Below are 19,005 nucleotides of genomic sequence, written 5' to 3'. Positions count from 1 at the left end.
GGCGCCGAGTCCAGAGCGGGAGCCCAAGCAAGCGGGGCGCTGACGTCAGGCCCGCCCGTGCGTTCTGCGGTCTCGGGGCGCCCCCTGCCGGCAGCCGCGCGGGCAAGCGGTAGGTTGCTCCGGTCCCCCGTTGTCCGGGCGCGCCCCTCCTCCACGTCCGCACCCCTGCCTGCAAGTCCCCAGCCTGGGCTGGACGCCTCCTCGCTGTCTCTGCACCGACCAGCCACCGACAGCCTCAGGTGAGCTTGATCGCTGCCACACCTAGCTCCCGCACAGAGACAGAGACCCAAGGACTCCAGGACGCTGTCACATGCGATGTTTGAATCCCATCTACCGTGACCCTTCAGTGCGCGTGACCCCCAAATGCACATTTATACTTAGGCCATATTTATACTTATCATTATGACTTGTTTAGAGCGCATCATCTACCAGCAGTTGGTGACTGAATCTTTGGGAATTCTGGCATTTACGGTGGCTGATAGTATCCCTGTATTATCCTTTTAATGTCCATGAGATCTGTAGTGATGTCCCCTCTTTCATGCTTATTGTTAATGATTTATGTCCTCTCTCTTATTAGTAGCCTGGCTAACGGCATGCCATTTTTATTGGTCTTTGCAAAGAATGAGCTTTTGATTTGGTTGATTTTTCTCTATTGATTTCCTGTTTTCAATCTCACTGATTTCTGCTGTACTTATTCTTTCTTCTCTTCGGCTTCCTTTGGTTTTAGTTTGCTCTTATGTTTCTAGCTTCCTAAGCAGGTACTTAGATGATTGATTTTCTTTCTTCTTTCCTGATATATGCACTCAGTGTTACAAACTTTTAAGCACTGCTTTTGCTGCATCTCACAAATTTTGATAAGTTGTGTTTCCATTTTCATTTAGCTTAACCTATTTTTTAAATTTATTTCGAGATTTCTTTTTTGACCCACGTGTTATTTAGAAGTGTTTTATTTCATCTCCAAGTATATGGAAATTTTCCAGCTATCTTTTTTTGCTGATTCTTAGTTTAATTCCATTCATTTAAATATGTTAAAGTGTGTTTTATGGCCCAGAATATAGTCTATCTTGGTGTGTGTTGCATATAAGCTTAAAAACAATGTATATTCTGCCATGCTTGGATGAAATGGCCTATAGATATCCATTATATTCAGCTTATTGATGGTGTTGTTAACTTCAGCTATGTCCTTTGTAATTTTCTGCCTGCTGGACGTTCATTTCTTTTTTTTCCCCACAACCATCCCATGTATACCCTTGTCTCTTTCTCTCCCCCTCCCTCTTAACCTCAGAGCTCTCAGTATGTTTGTCCAGTGGTTTTTGAAAGTGTTTTACCCTGTAGAATTTGTTATATTAATGCCCAATGCTTGTTTTTATCATTATGACTTGTTTTGCTGTACACAGTTTTTTCGAATTCCCTCCAATTTAGTTGGAAATGGCTGAATTTCATCCTTTCCTCTGGCTATGTAATATTCCATGGTTTGTATGTACCACATATTTTTTATCCATTCATCCACTAGAGGAGATTTAGGCTGCCTTCATGTCCTCCATATTGTAAATAATATTGCTGTGAATGTTGTCGAATATGTGGGGAATTCTGCCATGTTTCTAGTTCATAAGATATTGACATGCCAGAGAAATGGTAGTGGATAGGGTTGGGGGAAGGGTTGAGACAATGAAAGGGAAGGGAATTAACTGTTTCTCTTTAAAACAGAGTACCTACTATATAATGTATTCATTATTTGTCACCATCTCTAGAACATGAACTCCCTAAAGCAAAGACTTTTGTCTTGTATCCCAGTGCTTGATGTCTAGCATGTAGTTAGTGTTCAATACATTTTGAATGGATACATGAATGAATATATAACATGGCCATTGCCTTCATGAAGCTTACATTCTAAGGGGAGAGAACAGCAGCAAACATGCAAACACACATGTAATAACAGTCTGAGGTGTGTACTCTAATGGAAACAGATGGAGTGTTGTGATAAATAATGGTGGGGGAGAGTCCTACTTTAATTAAGGTAATCAGGGAAGAATTCCCTCAGGAAGTGACATGGTGACATTTTTGCTGAAAACTGAAGTATGAGAGGAGTCAGCCTCATGCAATCAGTGGGGTCAGGGTATCAGTGTGTCTGAAGGCAGGAGTGGGTGGTTTAAGTACAGCAAGGCAGAGTGAAGTTGAATAAAGTGAAGGAAGAGGGGACAGTGGGTGGGGTACAGCAGGAGAAGCCAGCAGGGCTTGTAGGTAATATAAGAAACTCTGGGACTTAGGGTTAAGCTCCAAGAGCATTAAAGAGAAGAGTAAAGAGTTCTGATCTCTCTGTTTTTTTAAGTTCCCCAAACAGGTGATTGGGAGAACAGACCATGGAGGCAGAGGGACTTAGGGCGGGTGAATCTAACTAAGTGGGACACAGTCCAGAGGCTCAGGGTGCAGTTGGTCCTCCTCGTACACTGCCTCCATCCCCAGCTGGCAAAATTGAGGTTTCCCTGGGCCTTGAGGAGGGCTGAGGTCTCCTGGGCTCTTGGTCTTCTCTCTTATAAATACTGATGAGCTTCAGGCTGATCCAGCAGGTAAAAAACCAGAAGCAGAGAATTAAACAGAGAGAAAAAAAAGAAAAAGGTGACAGAGAGGTGCTAGAGCAGAGAAGATACAGAAAGGTCCACCTAGAAAAGGAAACTCCAGGAGAGAAATCTGGTAAAGAGAAGAAGCAACCAAAAGGCCATCTGCTATTTGCAGAGGACTCTTGCAGGAGTCTCATTTTTTGATCAGAAACCAAAACTCAGAAACCAAAACTCAGAAAGCAAAACACACAGTCACACAACTAGTAAACGGTGGGCCCAGGATTCAAACCTAGAGCTGATTGATTCCACGTTCCTCTGCTCTTTGGGCAGGGAAGACTACAAGGCAGAAACTATGATGAGGGAGAAAGAGAACACAGGCATTAGGTAGAAAGATGAAAGAGAACATTCCACTTCACTTGAAAAAGACCACAGTCTCCTGTGATCTTTGAGAAAAGAGAAACAGGAGAAGGAAAGTCCTGGCCTGGAGTGACTGACCCAAATCTAGGGAAAGGAGACAGCACCACAGACAGGGCCAGGCCATCAGGAGATACAATTACTGTCAACTCATGGAATATGTATGACACCTACCCTGGGCCAGGCCCCTTGTTGGGTGCTGGCGTCAGGGAGATGCACCAAACATATTCCACCCTTGCCTGGAGGGGACAGGGAGCATCAATAAATAATAGCCTGGTCCCAAAGGCCATAACACCAGCCCAGAGAAAACACAAAGGCAGCAAAGGAGTTCAGGAAACATCAAAGAAATGATATCAGCACCTGAAGTTCCCCCAGTAGGCAAAGCAGGGAAGAAGACATCAGGCAGGAGCAGCTGCTGGAATAAAGGCATGACACATGAAAATGCTGGGAAAGATGAGTTTCAGGTACAGTAGGATGATAAGCTGTGAGGTCCAACAACAGGTGATAAAGACAGAGTGGAGTCAGAAGATGCAAAATGCAAAGCATCTTGAATGCAAAGCAGGGTAATTAGTCTTGAACCCTTCAATCAATGATTCTCAAAGTATGCCCCTGGGGGAATCTAGGTATTCTTCAAGCCACACTGAGTTCTGTCACTGATTGAAAACCATGGTCATATTTTTCTAATTTGCAAGAAGGCAGATTCATACAGTGAAGAGTTTTCTGGTGTTTTTCCCACGCACTTTTTCTGAAAACTGAGACATGTGGACAGTATGAGAAAATGATAGAACATAGACTCATAGTTTTGTTTACCATTTTAGGTTTAATATAAGTGTAAACTTATATTAGTTCACAGTCTTCTACAAAAAACTGTGATTTCCAGTTCTCCAAAAGTATCAGGGAGTCATGGAAGGACTTAGGCAAGGGGAAAGCAAAATCTGATGTTTGTGTTTTAAAGTAAAAATCATTCTGGAGAGCTGAGAAGAAGGAATTGGGAAGGAGAGAGAGAAGAGATCTTGGTTAGGCTATTGACACAGTTCAAATAAGAGTTGATGACCTGAACTTTAAGTGACAATTATAAGGGTGGTTCTGAGGGTTAAATCTGGCCGCCCAGGAGGAAGACCTGCTGATGATTCTCCAGGCTTCCTGGCCAGGCTGCCCAGGGAATTCAGAGGAGTCAATTTGGCAGAGAAGATAATGTCAACAGCTCAGTGTCACTAGGAAGTCTCCCAACAGAGGATTACTTTGTATCTCCCTACAGAAGTAGGCCTGTGTATGACCATGAAAATAGATAGTAAGCAGGACAAGGTATCATTCCTGTGTACAAGTGTGCGTGTGCACGCACACATATGCTCACACATGGGTAAAACCAAGTCTTTTTCCCCATCATGGTGTTATAGGACAGCCCCGATATTGAACGGTTTCCTGGCTATGGGTCCTCACCCGCGCGCTTTAAAGGGACTTAAGAATACTCTACTACAAACACACACAAAAGGTTATTAAAAGGTTTATTTACAAGAGAAAAGGAAATAAGGAAAATGTACAACTCAGGGAGAAAATAGGGAAATAAAGTCTTTAATGCGTCTTACCCAATCCGACGACCTGGAAACCCAAAGTCACTCTTAGAGCTGGCCGGACACTGCGAGCTGGCGGAGAGCCAAAATGGGGGATCCCCCCCAAAGCCCACGTGTCTGCCTTTTATATCCACCTGGCTGCTTAACCCCACCCTCAGGTCCCAGCTACCTTCCCTTTGGTGGTGATGGGATTTGGAGTTTCCAGTGTCTTTGGCTTTGACCTGGGGTGGGGGTGGAGTCCACAAAGCCTGTATGGAATTAGCTTTGGGACATCCTTTTCCCCCTAACAATGGGACACCAATTTTTTTTCTAATGAACACAAGTGCAAATGCTTTCTTAGCATATACTATGAGCCTGACCATTCCCATTTAACCTTCACAATAATTTCTAATAACATTTATCAAAAGCTTTCAAGGGCCAAGCATTGTGCTATAGTGTTTCAAGTGAGTAATATCTCACTGGATAATATCTCACCTTAAAACTTTTATTTCCTTCATTTTAAGGATAAGGAAACAGAGACACAGTGAGGTCAAGTGACTTGTCCAAAAATCAAATGGCTGGAAAATAGAGTCAAAGCCAGGTTTGCCAGAATGCAGCACCTTCATCCTTTATCCCAGGACTTTGCTTTTTTCTCTTCCTCAGAGCAAAGGTTGGGAGGCAAGCTTTGGGTCAATTAAACCCAGAGAAAGAACTCTTCCTTATCCTGAAAAGCCCTGGCTCAGTGTTTCTCAAAACCTATTCCTTGGGCCACCTGCATTAGAATATTCTTGAGAGCTTGTGAGAAATGCAGGCTCCTGGACCCCTTCCCAAGATTCTAATTCAGTAAATCTGAGATGGGAGCTCTGGTGATTTTTATGCACATTGAATACTTTGAGTCACAGGACTGGATCCAATAGCACCTCCTCCAATAGCCCCTACCCCACCCCCATCCCAGAGCACCTCTCTCCTCCAGACTCCAAAATTGTTCTCATGCTCTACCCTCCAACTGGGGTTCTGGGATTCTAGTTTTAGTTGCTTTCTCCCCTCCACTAAAAATAGATTTAAATTCTCTTCTGGGCTACATCTTTTCACAAAGCACTTCCCCCGTGCTTGTCCCACTCAGTCACCTTCTGTGAGCATTTTGAGAGGGGACTCTCCTTGTGATCCTCTCTTGTATCTGAGAACACTTGTTTTTACAACGTGCTTTCCCATCCACAATAACAGTATTCTATTGTTTCATCCAATCCTTACAACAATCTTAGAGGAGGTATATTATCCCCATTGTACCGATGAGAAAACAGACTCAGTTTCACTTTCCCAAGGTGGCCAAGCCAGGAAATGGCAAGGCTAAAATCTGATTCTAAATCTTCCAAGATTTCTAAATCCAACCCCAGTACCTTTGCCTCCACGCCAGCTACATTCACTCTACTGTAGAGGGAAGTAAATCTTGCCTTCCTTTGCTATTACAGGATGGTGGGCATTAAATGATTACGCCTGAATGTCTTAAAGGTCTTGGCACCGTGAGCACTCAGTAAATGCTAAGAAGGCGATTCGGAAGCCAGGGTAGGGTTAACGACTCCCTCCATATCAAACACCGAACCGCAGATTGTGGGCACGGCTTAAATCAGTCCCAGACGCTTCCTTTTGGGAATAAACTTTGGCGGGTTCGGAATCTCGGCAACTGCAAGTCCCTCCCACGCCCATCGCTCGCTCCAGGCTCAGCCCCCCCTCGCAGGGCGCCATGGCGCGGGCGCAGGACACAGCCCTTTGAAAGGAGCAAGGGGCGTGGTCACGCCACGGGGCGGAGCGCGGCGCGGGCGCGCGGCGCGGGCCGATGACGTATCACTGGGCGTCAGGCTTTGAGTTGACTGGAGGGAGCATGTGGGTCGGCCGCGCGCTGTGGGGGCCGCGAGCCCCAGCCCAGCTGCGACCCCGGCTGCTCCCGACTTCTGACCGCCGCGGGTCTGGCTTCGCCAACTACTCCGCTTCTGCCAAGCCCCCCCGGGTACGGGCGCTGGTCTATGGGCACCACGGAGACCCTGCCAAGGTCGTCGAGTAAGAGACGGCCCCGAATTGGGCCAAGGGGACTGGGGTTCCTGGAGGGCTTAACACGGGCTATGGAGAAGGATGGGGAAGGGAGATGCAGGGTCCGAGGAAGAAAGCGAAGAACAAGACCAAAACTGAAGCCCAGGGCGCTCTTGGTAGCTCAGAAAGTCCGTGCTTCGAGATATCTGAAAACCCAAGGCACAGTTATAATGGTAATAGTGGCTGACATTTATTGATCGAGTGCTGTGTCAGGCAGTCCTTTATTTAAATGCATGCTCCCATTTAATCATTACAGCAACCTTTTGGGGTAGGTACTTGATTTAATGTCATTTTGCCGAGGAGAAAACTGAGGGGTAAGAAGTAAAATCATCTCCAAGGTCACAGTCTGTAAGCGGCAGAATTGTATTTTAACCCAAGTCTGACCCGCTACCCAGTCTCCTCTTCTTTATCATTTTTGAGAGAGACTTTAGAGAGACTTTAGAGACTTTATGTCTATTTGGATCTTCATTTCTCAGTAAAGTAGGTCAGAGAGCATTGTTTACATTTTACAGAAGTCAAGGGATTTGTCCAAAGTAAGATAATAAGTTACTGGAACAGGGAATGGAATCTATAGCTTCTGACTCTTCTTCTCTACTCTCTATATGCTTGGGCCTTCACCTAATTTTGAACAAGCTCCTGTAGAGGAGTCATATAAACCTTAAGTTAAAATATAGGCTCAGCATGTCACACGGCCCCTCTAAGCCTTTATTATTTTTATGATTATTTCCTCCTAACATCCTGCTGGATCGTAAATCTGTGACTTTTGCATGTGGCTAATAAAAACACTGTGAATTGTCAACCATTATGAATCCGCATATGAGTGATGATAGCCATTCAAAAGGCTAGGAGGGTCATGATAGTGGAGCTAAGACAAAAGCACTGGTCTGGAAATCAGAAGCCCTAAGGTCGGATCCCTTGCCCTACCCTGTTCTGACTGTGTTTGGCAAGTGACTGAGGTTCTCTAAGTCTTGGTTTCATGATCTTTAAAAATGGAGACTATGCAGTCAGAGCTTATAGTGCTAATCAACTGAGAGGTCTCATGCTCCCCACCCAAAAGTACCTGCATAACTCTCCTGCAGTCCCTGGTTTACAACTATTTGATTTCCAGCAAATGGGTTTGTTTTCCAAAAGATAGACAGACAATTATTTTCATGGCTAGAATACAAAGTAGAGTGCGCACTTTGGCAGCACATGTACTAAAATTGAAATGGTACAGAGGAGATTAGCATGTCCCTGCACAAGAATAACACATATATTTGTAAAGCATTCCATATTTTTACTTTATAAAAAAAGTAAACAAGCTAGATGTTTTGACAGCTGGAGGGGATAAGCCTCAGATAAATTCAGGGTCTTCCACTCAGCCTAGCCATATCTACCATTAGAGGAATGGAAAAGAATATTGGAGGAACACATCAGTCAATAAATTCCAAATTGTATGTTGATCATAGGTAATAAATCACCATGTCCAGAAGACATCTCCCTGAGGCTGTGGTGTATTGAGTTGGTAAAGCTCTGGTGAACACTCCTTTTCCAGGAATACACCCCAAATTGGAACAATGTCTTGCTTCTCTCACAGGCTTGTAATTTATGTGTCTGGTGCAGGACCTGCCACAAAACAGGTACTTCAAAAGTGTTAGTTAAATCTGATTCTAATTTCAGCAAGAAGGACACCTTTTTATAAGTTCTGTGGTAATAAAGAAAGCATCTTCCATGTTCCAGGACCCTGAAGAAAGGCCTAGGAAGGTTAGACAGCTGAGTATAGTCACTTCCTGGTTGGTTCCCTCCTGTTGGAGAGCCAGGGAAGTTGGAACAGACTGGTCTGCTTATACATGCCCCTAAGGAAAAAAAGGACAGCTTCTTTTGTCTCCTGTGGAACCCTAGTAACTTCCCAGGAGTTCAAAACATGATTCCTCCATGAATCATTGAATCTTAGCTGCGCATCTCAGTCACCCATGCCATTTTACTACATATTCTTAGCTGCCACCCCTGAGGTAATTTGGAGGTCTAGGATGGTCCTAAACATCATTTTAAAAATCTTGTGGGGGCCTCCCTAGTGGGGCAAGGGGTTAAGCACCGCACTATGAAGCAAACCGCAGCCTCTGCAGCACGAGTTCAATCCCCAGCCAGCCAGGGAGCAACCCACATGGCCAAGCAGAACCTCTCCTATGTCGCCCGCTGCTCCCCTCAACTATGTGTTTCGGTCAGTCTGCCTGTTCTATTCCCTACTCTGTCTCTGGTGAGTAATCTCACCACCACCACCCCGCCCCCACCCCGCCACATCTCTGGCCTGTACCCCAGCTCCTGTATGCATAGATAAATAAATCTTAAAAAATCTCCTTGTGGGCATCCCTGGTGGTGCCAGGAGTTAAGTCTCAGCACTATGAAGTTACTGGCAGCCACTGCAGCAGCAGTTCGATCCCTGACCAGGGAGCTACCCACATGGCACAGCAGACCTCTCCTGTCTCGCCCGCTGCTCCCCTCAGCAGTGTATTTCAATAGATCTGCCTGTTCTACTCCCCAATCTGCCTCTGGTGAATCCCCCCACCACCCCCGCCCCACACCTCTGGCCTACACCCCAGCTCTTGTATGCATAAATAAATTTTAAAAATCTTAAAAAAAAAAAACCTCCCTGTGATATCCAGGCCAGGTTGAAAGCCAGTACACTGGGGATATGGATTGGCAGTAATTCTCCCTCTGTTACAGAAAGGCCCTGAGCAAAGGCCTGGGTAGGTTAGGCAGCTGAGTATAGCTGACCCAGATTCAGGCAACCTGACTTGTTAGTATGGACTGAGGCCAGAGGCTGGGATTCTCTTCTTTGTAGTCATGTTTTAGGAGGTTTAGGGTAACCACACTGTCACAGAAAGAGTCAGGTGTCCTTTAAACATCCCGGTGACTGGGTATGTAGGTCAGGTTACACGAGGTAGAGTCATGGAACTACCCAGAGTTTAGGCAAAGTGCACCCTAAACTGGCATGATGTGGGACATTTGCACTGTAGGCCAGAGCTCTGCAAGCAGGAGGGTATGAATAAGGAACAGCCTGCACAGGACTGAGGGGCTGCAAAACTCCTCAGAGTGAGGCCTCCAGGGATCTCCTAGTACATCATTCTGAATGTCTTTCTCCAAATGTTTTAGCTATTGTCTCCAAAGCTTTTTTCTTTGGTCTCTTAAGAATATCTCTGCCCCAAAACACACTTCCCTGAATAAGTACTTGGGCCTTTTTCATTTAAAGGATTTACCACCAGATGTAAATGAAGTCAGGCTGTGCAGGAGAAAAATGACAAACCTGGGAGAGTTATAGACGTTCTAGAAATTTCAGAGGTTCCTGTGGCCATTGCCTTTGTTCAGGATTCTCTATCAGCTATTTCCCAGAAACTTCAATGGCCTTCTCTTTCCTTTTCCTGCTGAACGTCCCCTTTCAGAACTTTGCCATGTTCTGAGTCTTATGGTAAAACAGCTCTCATCTATTCTGTGCCTAGTATGTGGCAAGCATTGGACCAAGTTCTCCACATATATCATGGAATTTAAAAATCACAATAACCAAGTTTGGTCATTGTTATCCCCATATTACAGATAGGGAAACTGAGACTTAAGAAACTTGAAAATCACGTGTCCAAAATCTAGGGTACAACTAGGATCCCTTCTTCATTAGAATTTCTTGATAATAGACATAGACCTGAAGATACAATGGCAATTACCTCAAATGTTTTTTGAGAATGAAATGGAGTATAAAATTGGGACTAAGATAGGTCAGGAGAGAAAATTGAAATTATAGGATTCAGGTGACCACAAATCTCTACTCTTCATAGAAAGGGAAGCTCACAAGCTGGCAGGAATGTTATCCTCGGTCTCCTCTACTGCTCAGGACCCTGATGCCTTCATAAAACAGCATCCTGGTCATCAAGGCTTTCTGACCTGCCTGCTATTAGCATGAGATGAAACAAAACTGCAAAACCCTTGGTCACATCCATTCTGTCTCACCAGATGGAATTCGAGGGGCAGGTGGTAAGGACCCAGGCTATGTAGGTAGTAAGTTCTCACTGTGAGATACTGTTTACTCTCAAGAGATTTCGTCTCTTTACAGTTGATGATAGGTTTAAAACCTACACTATGCAGGTGACTTGGTTTTTAAACCAGAATCCAGCAACCTCCAAGGAGCCTCAGTATGGCTAGAAAGCTGGGGTTCTGGGCACAAGATTTCACCCTGAGTACCCTCTGCTCTGGGGAGGTTACACAGCCCATAGCCCCCTCCCCTTTTAGCCTCCAACTGGACAGGGGCTACTGGTCATCTTGGTACCTGTCAGAGACCAAAGCAGCTGCAGGCAGGGAGTCTGCCCCCTGCAGTGACCCTGTCTTACTCTCTGCAGAAACTAGGACAATTAGCTCTCAGCAGACTAAACCATAGATACTCTAACTTCCTTGGAACAAGTTTCCCGGTGTCTGCAGATGTGGAGTATTATGGGGATTGCAAGCTTTCTGACAATCTTAGCTGAAAAGAGTAAAGGACTAAGAAAGGAGCCATAAGGAAGGGTTTATTTGCTAACCACCAGGGCAGAAACTCCAGAAGTTGCCCTAAGTCTTTGATTCCCTTTAGTTAAATATGAATGTGCTAAAGAGCAAAAAGCCCTGAATGGTGGGAGAGCAAGATTACTTCAAGGCAGAGAAGCTGAAAGAGGCACAGGTTGACGGCAAGTATGTATGCCTGACATACCCAGAGACGTGAAACTGAGCTTTGCTCAGGAAAAGGTGCCCAGGGAATTCTAGAACCACGCCAGTTGAGGCTGCCAACACCCCCTGCTGGGGGACAAGCTGTTACAAGCTGTGGGTTGCAGGACGTCATCCCCCCCCACAATTTCCCATTTGTGCCCTGGATAGTAATTATTAAATCAAATCCCAGAACAATGTACCCAGCATGCCAGGCATTTCACTAAGTCACAGAATGTGACTTGTTTGTGACCATGGGGATTGCAGACAATCTGGGGAGAGCCATGTAAGATGTTACCTTCCTTTAGTGCCCTATGATGGGACACACATTCCTGGCTCTATAAAGAGCAGATGAGGGGCCTCCCTGGTGGCACAGTGGTTGAGTGCTGGGCTGTGAAGCTGCCCGCAGCCTCTGCAGCACCAGTTCGATCCCCAGCCGCCGGTGAGGGTCCCACATGGTGCGCAGACCTCTCCTGACTCGCCCACTGCTCCCCTCAGCAGTGTATTTCGTCAGTCTGCCTGTTCTGCTCCCTGCTCTGGCTCTGGTGAATTCTCTCACTCTCCTGCGCTTCTAACTGTACCCAGTGCTTGTATAAATAAATCTTAAAAAAAAAAAAAAAGCAGATCAGAAAGTCCCTTTGCCCGTTCTTCCTGCTCAAAATTATATTGGCCCATTTGAGGTAACTGAGTGGAAGATGCAAGATAAGTACAAATGGTTGCTAATTAAATGCAGAAGGCGGGGAAGAGATCTTAGTAGAACTGGCAAGTACCCGCCTTACACAGCACATATAACTGAGCCAGTCCCCAGAGTACTGGCCTCTTTTTGCCTCTCTCAAAAGGCTCTTTCTTCTGCCTGCTTTTGTCTCCCTTGTAGTTCATATGGCATCACAGGTGTACAGCCTCAGCCTCAAAGGAGCCATTGTGACCTTATCCAGTCTGGGATCTGTCGAGTGAAGACAGTGGCATCCCTCCGAGTTGTATGGCGCCGTCACACTCACAGGGGAAGGCCCTGAACGGTCTTGGGAAAGTGACTTTAGATCTAGCCAGGCTGTGTTTGGGTGCCTCATTTGCACTCTGTTACATAGTTACCGGTTCCTTTGGTGAGTTAAAACAGGGAAGAAATTGCTGTCATTACGCCAAAGGTCCAACTCCAGGAATTCAGACTTGTTTTCCTATCTCAGCAGAATGGTATCCTTGACGACGCTGTTAGAACTGTGGCAGGAACAGCAGTGTCTGTGGTATTGATGGCATTCCACGGGGCAGGCTGGGGCAGGTCTCCCTGGTGAGACGCGCAGCTGGACCAACTCACCTCCCCCTGGGTGAGCAGCTTGCATAAGGGCCCTGCACCCTCACCCACCTGTGTTTGCAGCTTCAGCTTTCCAGCTCCTGGACCCTTGTCTCCACCCCACTCTCCTTCCCACTTCTGTGAATTTCAACCAGCACAGAGCAGCAAGGGTCCTCAGAACAAAGAAGAGAACTGGGAAGCCAGTGCAGCACTTCTCAAACTGCTGTTTGAGGACAGACATGATGAAAGAAAAGTGTTGCCCACTCAATTAATTCTGGCAGCTCTAGATTCCACAAAGCCATGCAGGTGTTTGCTGGAGAACTTCTCAGAACTTTTATGACTAACGTGCAGGCTGAATCTTCTCCAGGGACTTTAGCAGGCAGCATTTCCCAAACATTGGAACCCAAGGAAAAGCTTACATCTCCCAGAATAGGAATTCCACACTGTAAGGGATGCCTTTTCAACAACCTGAGCTTTGGTGTCAAGCTTAAGATCAGGTCTTGCCACTTTCTAATAGTTTAACTTTGGGCAAGTTACTTCTAAGCTTCAGTTTCCCATCTGTAAATTGGGGTGATGGTACTCTAAAGAGATGTTTTGAGGGCCTCCCCTGTGGCGCAGCAGTTAAGCGCTGGTTTGAGAAGCTGCCCGCAGCCTCTGCAGCGCTGGTTCCATTCCCGGCTGCTCCCTGGCCACCGGGGGAGGGTCCCACATGGTGCGCAGAACTCTCCTGCCGCCCGCTGCTCCCCTCAGCAGTGTACTTCGGTCCTTCTGCCTGCTCTGCTCCCAGCTCTGGCTGTGGTGAATTCTCTCACCCTCCCGCGCTTCTGACTGTACCCAGTGCTTGTATAAAATAAATAAATAAATCTTTAAAAAAAAAAAATTCAAGAAACCAGAGAGAAAAGACAATTATTAAAAAAAAGAGAGAGAGATGTTTTGAGAACTAAACATCCTGTATATAAAATGCAGAGCACAATGCTTGGGAGTTTAGTAAACTGTCAGCATTAGTTTTCATTTTTTTATATTTATTTATTTATGCATTTAAGAACTGGGGGATAGGCCAGAGGTGCAGGGGCAAGAGGATTCACCAGAGAGAGAGGAGCAGAACAGGCAGATCTACTGAAATACACTGAAGGAAATAAGCAGAGGGGAGCAGCGGGAAAGGCAGGTAAGGTCTGCTATGCCATGTGGGTTAGCTCCCTGGTGGAGGATCGAACTCATGCCAAATGCGTCAGTGGCTGTGGATACCTTGATAGCGCTGAAACTTTAGCCCCTGCACCACCAGGGAGGCCCCCTACTTGTCATCTTACGTCCAGCCATATCACCTCTATTATCCTGGACTGCAAGGACACACAGCAGACTCTGGCTCTGTATGTCTATCAGAGTAACTCCTCTTCCTCCCAGACTGCAGGCTGCTGGCCTCAAGCTTCAAATAGAACACCTCCCTCCCCACTACAAACCACTCCTCCTTTCTCCCAGATGCCCAAGCCAGAAGCCCGGAAGCCATCAAAAAATTCCCACTGCCTCCACATGCAGTTGGTCACCAAGTGCTATCAATGCCATTTCATATTTTAAGAGATGGCAGGTTATCGAATCCTCTCTTGCCACAGTTCCAATCCAAACAGCACCTGACTGTCAAAGAATGGATTCTTTGCCATTCCCTCTAGCAGAAAAGCCCTCTTCCCTCTCTCGGTCCACCCAGTAAACTGTTAATCCTTCAGTCCCCAACAGAAAAAGCCCATTTGCTAATCCTTTGCTTTCCTCTTGCCAGTTTATGCTTTCTGCCGCTGCACCACCAGCTTGGCCTTGTGATAACCTTCTCCCTTGGATTTCCACACAGAGTTCCCACTCAGTCAAGCTCCCAGGCATGGAATTTTTTTTGTTCATCTGTGAACCCCTTGGCAAAGTACCTGTCACTCAGTAGGACTGTCAGTGAATGTTTATTGAATTAAATTTACTTGAATTTCCCCAAAAGTTGCTGTCTTCCTTCAGCGATTCTTTTTAGAATAGAGCCAGCTAGTTGCCTCAGGGGTTTCCTTGAATATTCCTACCACTGATAACAGCTGCCTTTTCTTCAACATCTAGGATATCAAGCGCTAAGCAAATGCCATAAGTATGTTAATTCATTAACCCTATGACCTGACTTCTAGTGTTTCCCCATTTTACAAATGAGTACTCTGAGGTTTGTCTAGCTGGTAAATGGCAGCCTGGGTTCAAATCCAGGAATGTTTCACTCTAAATCCATGTTGTACCTTTTATCTGTGAACTGAGATCAGCCTTTATTTTCCTCTTGACCCTGGCCATCTAAATTTTTAAGATTTTTAAGAAGTGTGATTTTATTTTTTTATTATTATATATATTACATTGTTGTTAAGAAGTGCGATTTTAATGCAAATTTGATTCGCACTTTGCCTCGAGGAAAAGAGCTCTGGGATTTTGCTTAGACTGAATTCTCTTATGGATAATCTCCATTTTTATTTATGCTCATCCTTCATGGAGTATTTTCCCAAACAGTGCAGAAGCAGGAAGACCAAGTACACACCTCAATAGCTAAATCTGTGGTTTGAGGCCCTCCCCTGATCCCTAAATGATGCACTTTTATACCCCATTTCCTCACTGGAGAGGAAAGGACAATTACTTTAGGATGCATTCTTGGGCACTGTTCTAGTCCCAGATGCTGCTAAATACTGAGTTAAAACTAAAACTTCTCTATCCTCCTTGAGCTCACAGTCAAACAGGGAGACCCCCCCCCCATACACACACACACACTCCACCTATAAACTAGGTGGTAAGTCTAAAGAGCACTGAAATCAGAATCTGAAATACGTGTTTTCAAATTCAGATTATATCTGCAACTCCCAAATCTGTAAAGATTTGGAAACTGACACATGTGGAGGCAAAAATCTCATGTAACATGAAGTTTTTACACGGTCATGAAGTTTTACGTGGTAACATGAAGTTTTACATGGTAGGTTATTCATCCTACTTAGTGTAAATATTCATTCATTTTGCTATAGAAACAGTGTGTCAGAGTATAGCTTGCTGCCCCTGTCCCCATCCCCAACAGGCACTTGGGGGAGCCATGGTTCTGCAGTATAGCTGACCCTGAGTTTTGGAAAATGAATGTGAATTTCTGCCTTGTGATTAATTGAGTGTGTGTGTTTTATAAACTAAAAAGCAGTAAACTGACAGTGGGTCTGAAATGGAATAGTCACCCCTTCTGTGTGATGAGAGCACTGAGGACAAAAGAAGTGATACATTTTTTTTCCAGGGACAAGAAGAGGGCCAAAAGATGTCTTAGGGGAAGTAAAACTTAAGCCAGATCTTAAAGAGTGAATTGAATTTCTCATTTCATGGAGAAGTTGTAGAAAAGAAATTCTGGACTGAGGGAAGAGCAAGCAGAAAATGTGCAGAAAAAATGCCTTTAAGTAGCTTAAGCACATGGACTTTGTCAGCTAACAGAAAGACTGGTTATCTGTCAAAGTGCAAGAGAGACGCAGAATGAGTAATGAAAAGGGGCAGCTAATCTACAATGAACTTGCTCTAGGCAGGATTTTTCTCTAGAACTAGGCCTTACACACACATTCATAGAACATCACTGTCAGGCTGATGCCTCCCTCCTTATTCTGGTGGGGAGGCTGTGGAGCTCCTGACTCCCCTCAGTCGCCACAGGCAGGTCCCCCAGACTGGTGCTCATATTGCCACCTTCAGCTTGGTGTGGGGTCAGCCCCCCTTCTCTAAATTTGGACTGCCAGGTTCAAATCAGCCACTTACTACTTCTGGGGGCCTTCAGCACATTCTTTACCTCTTTCGTGGCTTTGTTCCTCGGCTATAAGATCAGAATAATAGGATGGGAAGCATTTAGCAGAGTGCTGATTGATAAGCACTCAAACAGTAGCTATTATCATTACTATGCTGTGTACTCTTGCTGTGTATTAATACAGACATTTCTTAATACTTAAAAACATTTTTTAAGCCTTTATTCTCTTTGCCCTGGTCATCAGCATCTTGCTACTTAACCATTTTCTGTAAAGAAGATTTCTATTTTGGCTTTTGGAGCTGCTCCTCAATGCTGCTAAGACATGTCTCCCTTATATTGGTCATGAGCCAGTACAGGGATCCCAGCTAAGGGATCCCCAGATTAACTTTAGGATGATGTAGAGGGAGGTGAATAAGAGCACTAGCTTTGAGAGTAGATAAGGCCTGCCCAGTTATTTTAAGTTTTATGTGGGATTATGGATATATTCCTCACATGAGTGTTCTCTCTTAAATCTGATTGTATATTTAAAGCCCTTAGCACAGAACCTAGTGTATAATAAGCACCTCATAAATATCTGCCACCATTATTACTATTGCACATTTCTTGAAAATCACACCTTTACCCCAAGATGTAGCTTCAGGTGAAAGGTCAGATTCCTGCAGGAAATGGGTAGAATGACATCAACTTAATATAGTGACACTTCTGTCTAATGCTATGAGCCTCTGGTTGACAGTTCTATGTGTAAGTGAAAATAAGGAAAACAATTGCTGCGTTTGGGCAGAGGAAAGCATTGTTCACATGAAGTCTTAGGGGTTCGGTGAAAGACAGAAGCAGCCTGGGGTAGCTAAAGTCATGAGGGCCCACCTTAGTGTACAAAAGAGTCTCTTTTTTTATAAAAACAAAAGTAATGTGTGGACATTGTCAAAGGGCCTTCCGCAAGAGCCCTTCGGCAGGTTTTGTGCATTAACCAAAGTTCCAGTGGGATAGATGTTAGGTCCATGGTGTGTGGGGCCCACCATCAGCAAAGGGAGTGACTACATAGACTTGAACGAGGATAGACTCTGGAAGTGTGCAAGCGTAAATTCCCACCCCTGTTTTACAAATGAGGACATGGAGGCCTAGAGCAGGAAAGGAAACTTGCCAACGCAATGATAGCCATCCTGCAGTGGGGCTTCAAACCTGGGACCCTCAGATCTCAGTCCTCAGGCAGAAGGGACACCCCTCCAGTGGCTGCTTTTTGAATCCCATCTCTGTTTCCTTTACCCCTTCTGCAGCTTAGGGAAATGCCTTGTCTCCCCTAGTGTGGGGAGTCAGGGGACCGCGGTGGGTGGAGAACAAAGGAGCTAGCCCCGGTTTATGCATGCTCATAAGAACTACTTAGGATGCCCCTTACGGATAAGATTCTGGCTCAACAGGTCAGACCCGGGGCCTGAGAATCTATATTAGCACACCACCTGATCCTTATAATCAAGCAAGTTTTGGAAAACAGAAGGCTAACCCAGTCCAGCAGAAGTTGGAAATATTTTCTGCCCTGGCGTGAGCATGGGTTGAGAGGTCAGGGGGGATTTTCCATTCAGAGTTAATGAAAGAGTGAACCTGTATCCTGTGCTGATCCCTTCGGTGCCTCTGCCTTTTCTAACAAAACCCTAATTCCTGGGCACACAGTGGCAGCTCAAAAATCTTGCTACCTGACCTACTTTGGGGAGATGATTTGAGCAAAAGATGCCCTGTCTAGCCTGGGTGACGTTAACATCTCTCTTTGACTTTGTGCACAGACTGAAGAACCAGGAGCTCGCCGCTGTGGGCGGATCAGACGTCCATGTGAAGATGCTGGCGGCCCCGATCAATCCAGCAGACATAAATATGATCCAAGGTAACCTTGGTTTCTGTGGCTTATGTTAATTAGCTTTTTTGCATAGCGGCCACCTCATTTTTATTCCTCCTCAGGTGTGGGTGTGAAATTCCTGTGATTAGCGGCAGCTGGCAGCTGTTCTCCAGATGAGCCCAATGTGAGCCCTTCCCAAGGCCTCCCCTCTCTGGAATGTGAGGCCTTTCCAGAATCAGAAGGACTCAAAATTGTGGTGGGGAATAAACCAACTGTGGTCAAGTGCTAATATACCGGACGTAATTCATACTTTATCTTATCTAATCCTCATAATAACCATGGACATTGCTACAGTATATCAAGCGTAAACTTCCACTCCCCTTTACAAATGAGGACATGGAGGCCTTGTGCAGGAAGGAAACTTACCCTTACAATGAAGAAGCTAAGACTCAGAGAGGTTGGTCATCTACACGGCAGAGGCCCACATGGGGCTTTGGTCTATCTGATTCCAGAATTCATGGTCTTGCTGCCCAGGCCTCACTGGTCACCCACTGTGCTCTTCTCCCTTAGGAAATTACGGCTTCCTGCCCAAGTTGCCTGCTGTTGGAGGGAATGAAGGTGTCGGGCAGGTAGTAGCAGTGGGCAGCAGTGTGACTGCGGTGAAACCAGGAGACTGGGTGATTCCAGCAAGTGCTGGCTTGGGTGAGTTTCTCCAGGTGTCTGCAGTCTTTCCTTGTTCCAGATCTGATTTCAGCCACAGGTAAACATTTGCTCTTTGACTCAGTGTAACTAAGCCAGGCAGTTTATTATTGCATCCATAGACTTACCTC

General features: G+C 45.5%; 1 protein-coding gene and 1 non-coding gene across 4 annotated transcripts in view; both read left to right on the top strand.

The window, feature by feature from the left end:
• Window positions 1–6,373: 6,373 nt before the first annotated feature.
• Window positions 6,374–19,005, top strand: part of MECR (mitochondrial trans-2-enoyl-CoA reductase) — a 33,702-nt gene continuing 21,070 nt past the window's right edge. Inside the window, exons 1-3 of one of the 3 annotated variants that reach the window (XM_037501344.2) lie at window positions 6,374–6,569; window positions 18,126–18,223; window positions 18,746–18,877. In XM_037501344.2, coding sequence (XP_037357241.1) covers window positions 6,544–6,569; window positions 18,126–18,223; window positions 18,746–18,877 — 256 coding nt within the window. In that variant the 5' untranslated portion in view covers window positions 6,374–6,543. Of the gene's footprint in view, window positions 6,578–18,125; window positions 18,224–18,745; window positions 18,878–19,005 lie in introns of all 3 variants that reach the window. The other 2 variants (XM_037501343.2, XM_037501346.2) reach the window with 2 other exon arrangements.
• LOC119237294 (U6 spliceosomal RNA) lies at window positions 7,780–7,885 on the top strand. The gene has a single exon (XR_005123245.1). It is a non-coding gene; the product is annotated as a U6 spliceosomal RNA (small nuclear RNA).

Source organism: Talpa occidentalis, unplaced genomic scaffold (assembly GCF_014898055.3).
Source record: "Talpa occidentalis isolate TD23 unplaced genomic scaffold, MPIMG_talOcc4v2.1 talOcc4.9, whole genome shotgun sequence".
In the NCBI taxonomy this organism is placed as follows: Eukaryota; Metazoa; Chordata; class Mammalia; order Eulipotyphla; family Talpidae; genus Talpa; species Talpa occidentalis.
This window is presented reverse-complemented; position numbering and strand designations above follow the sequence as displayed.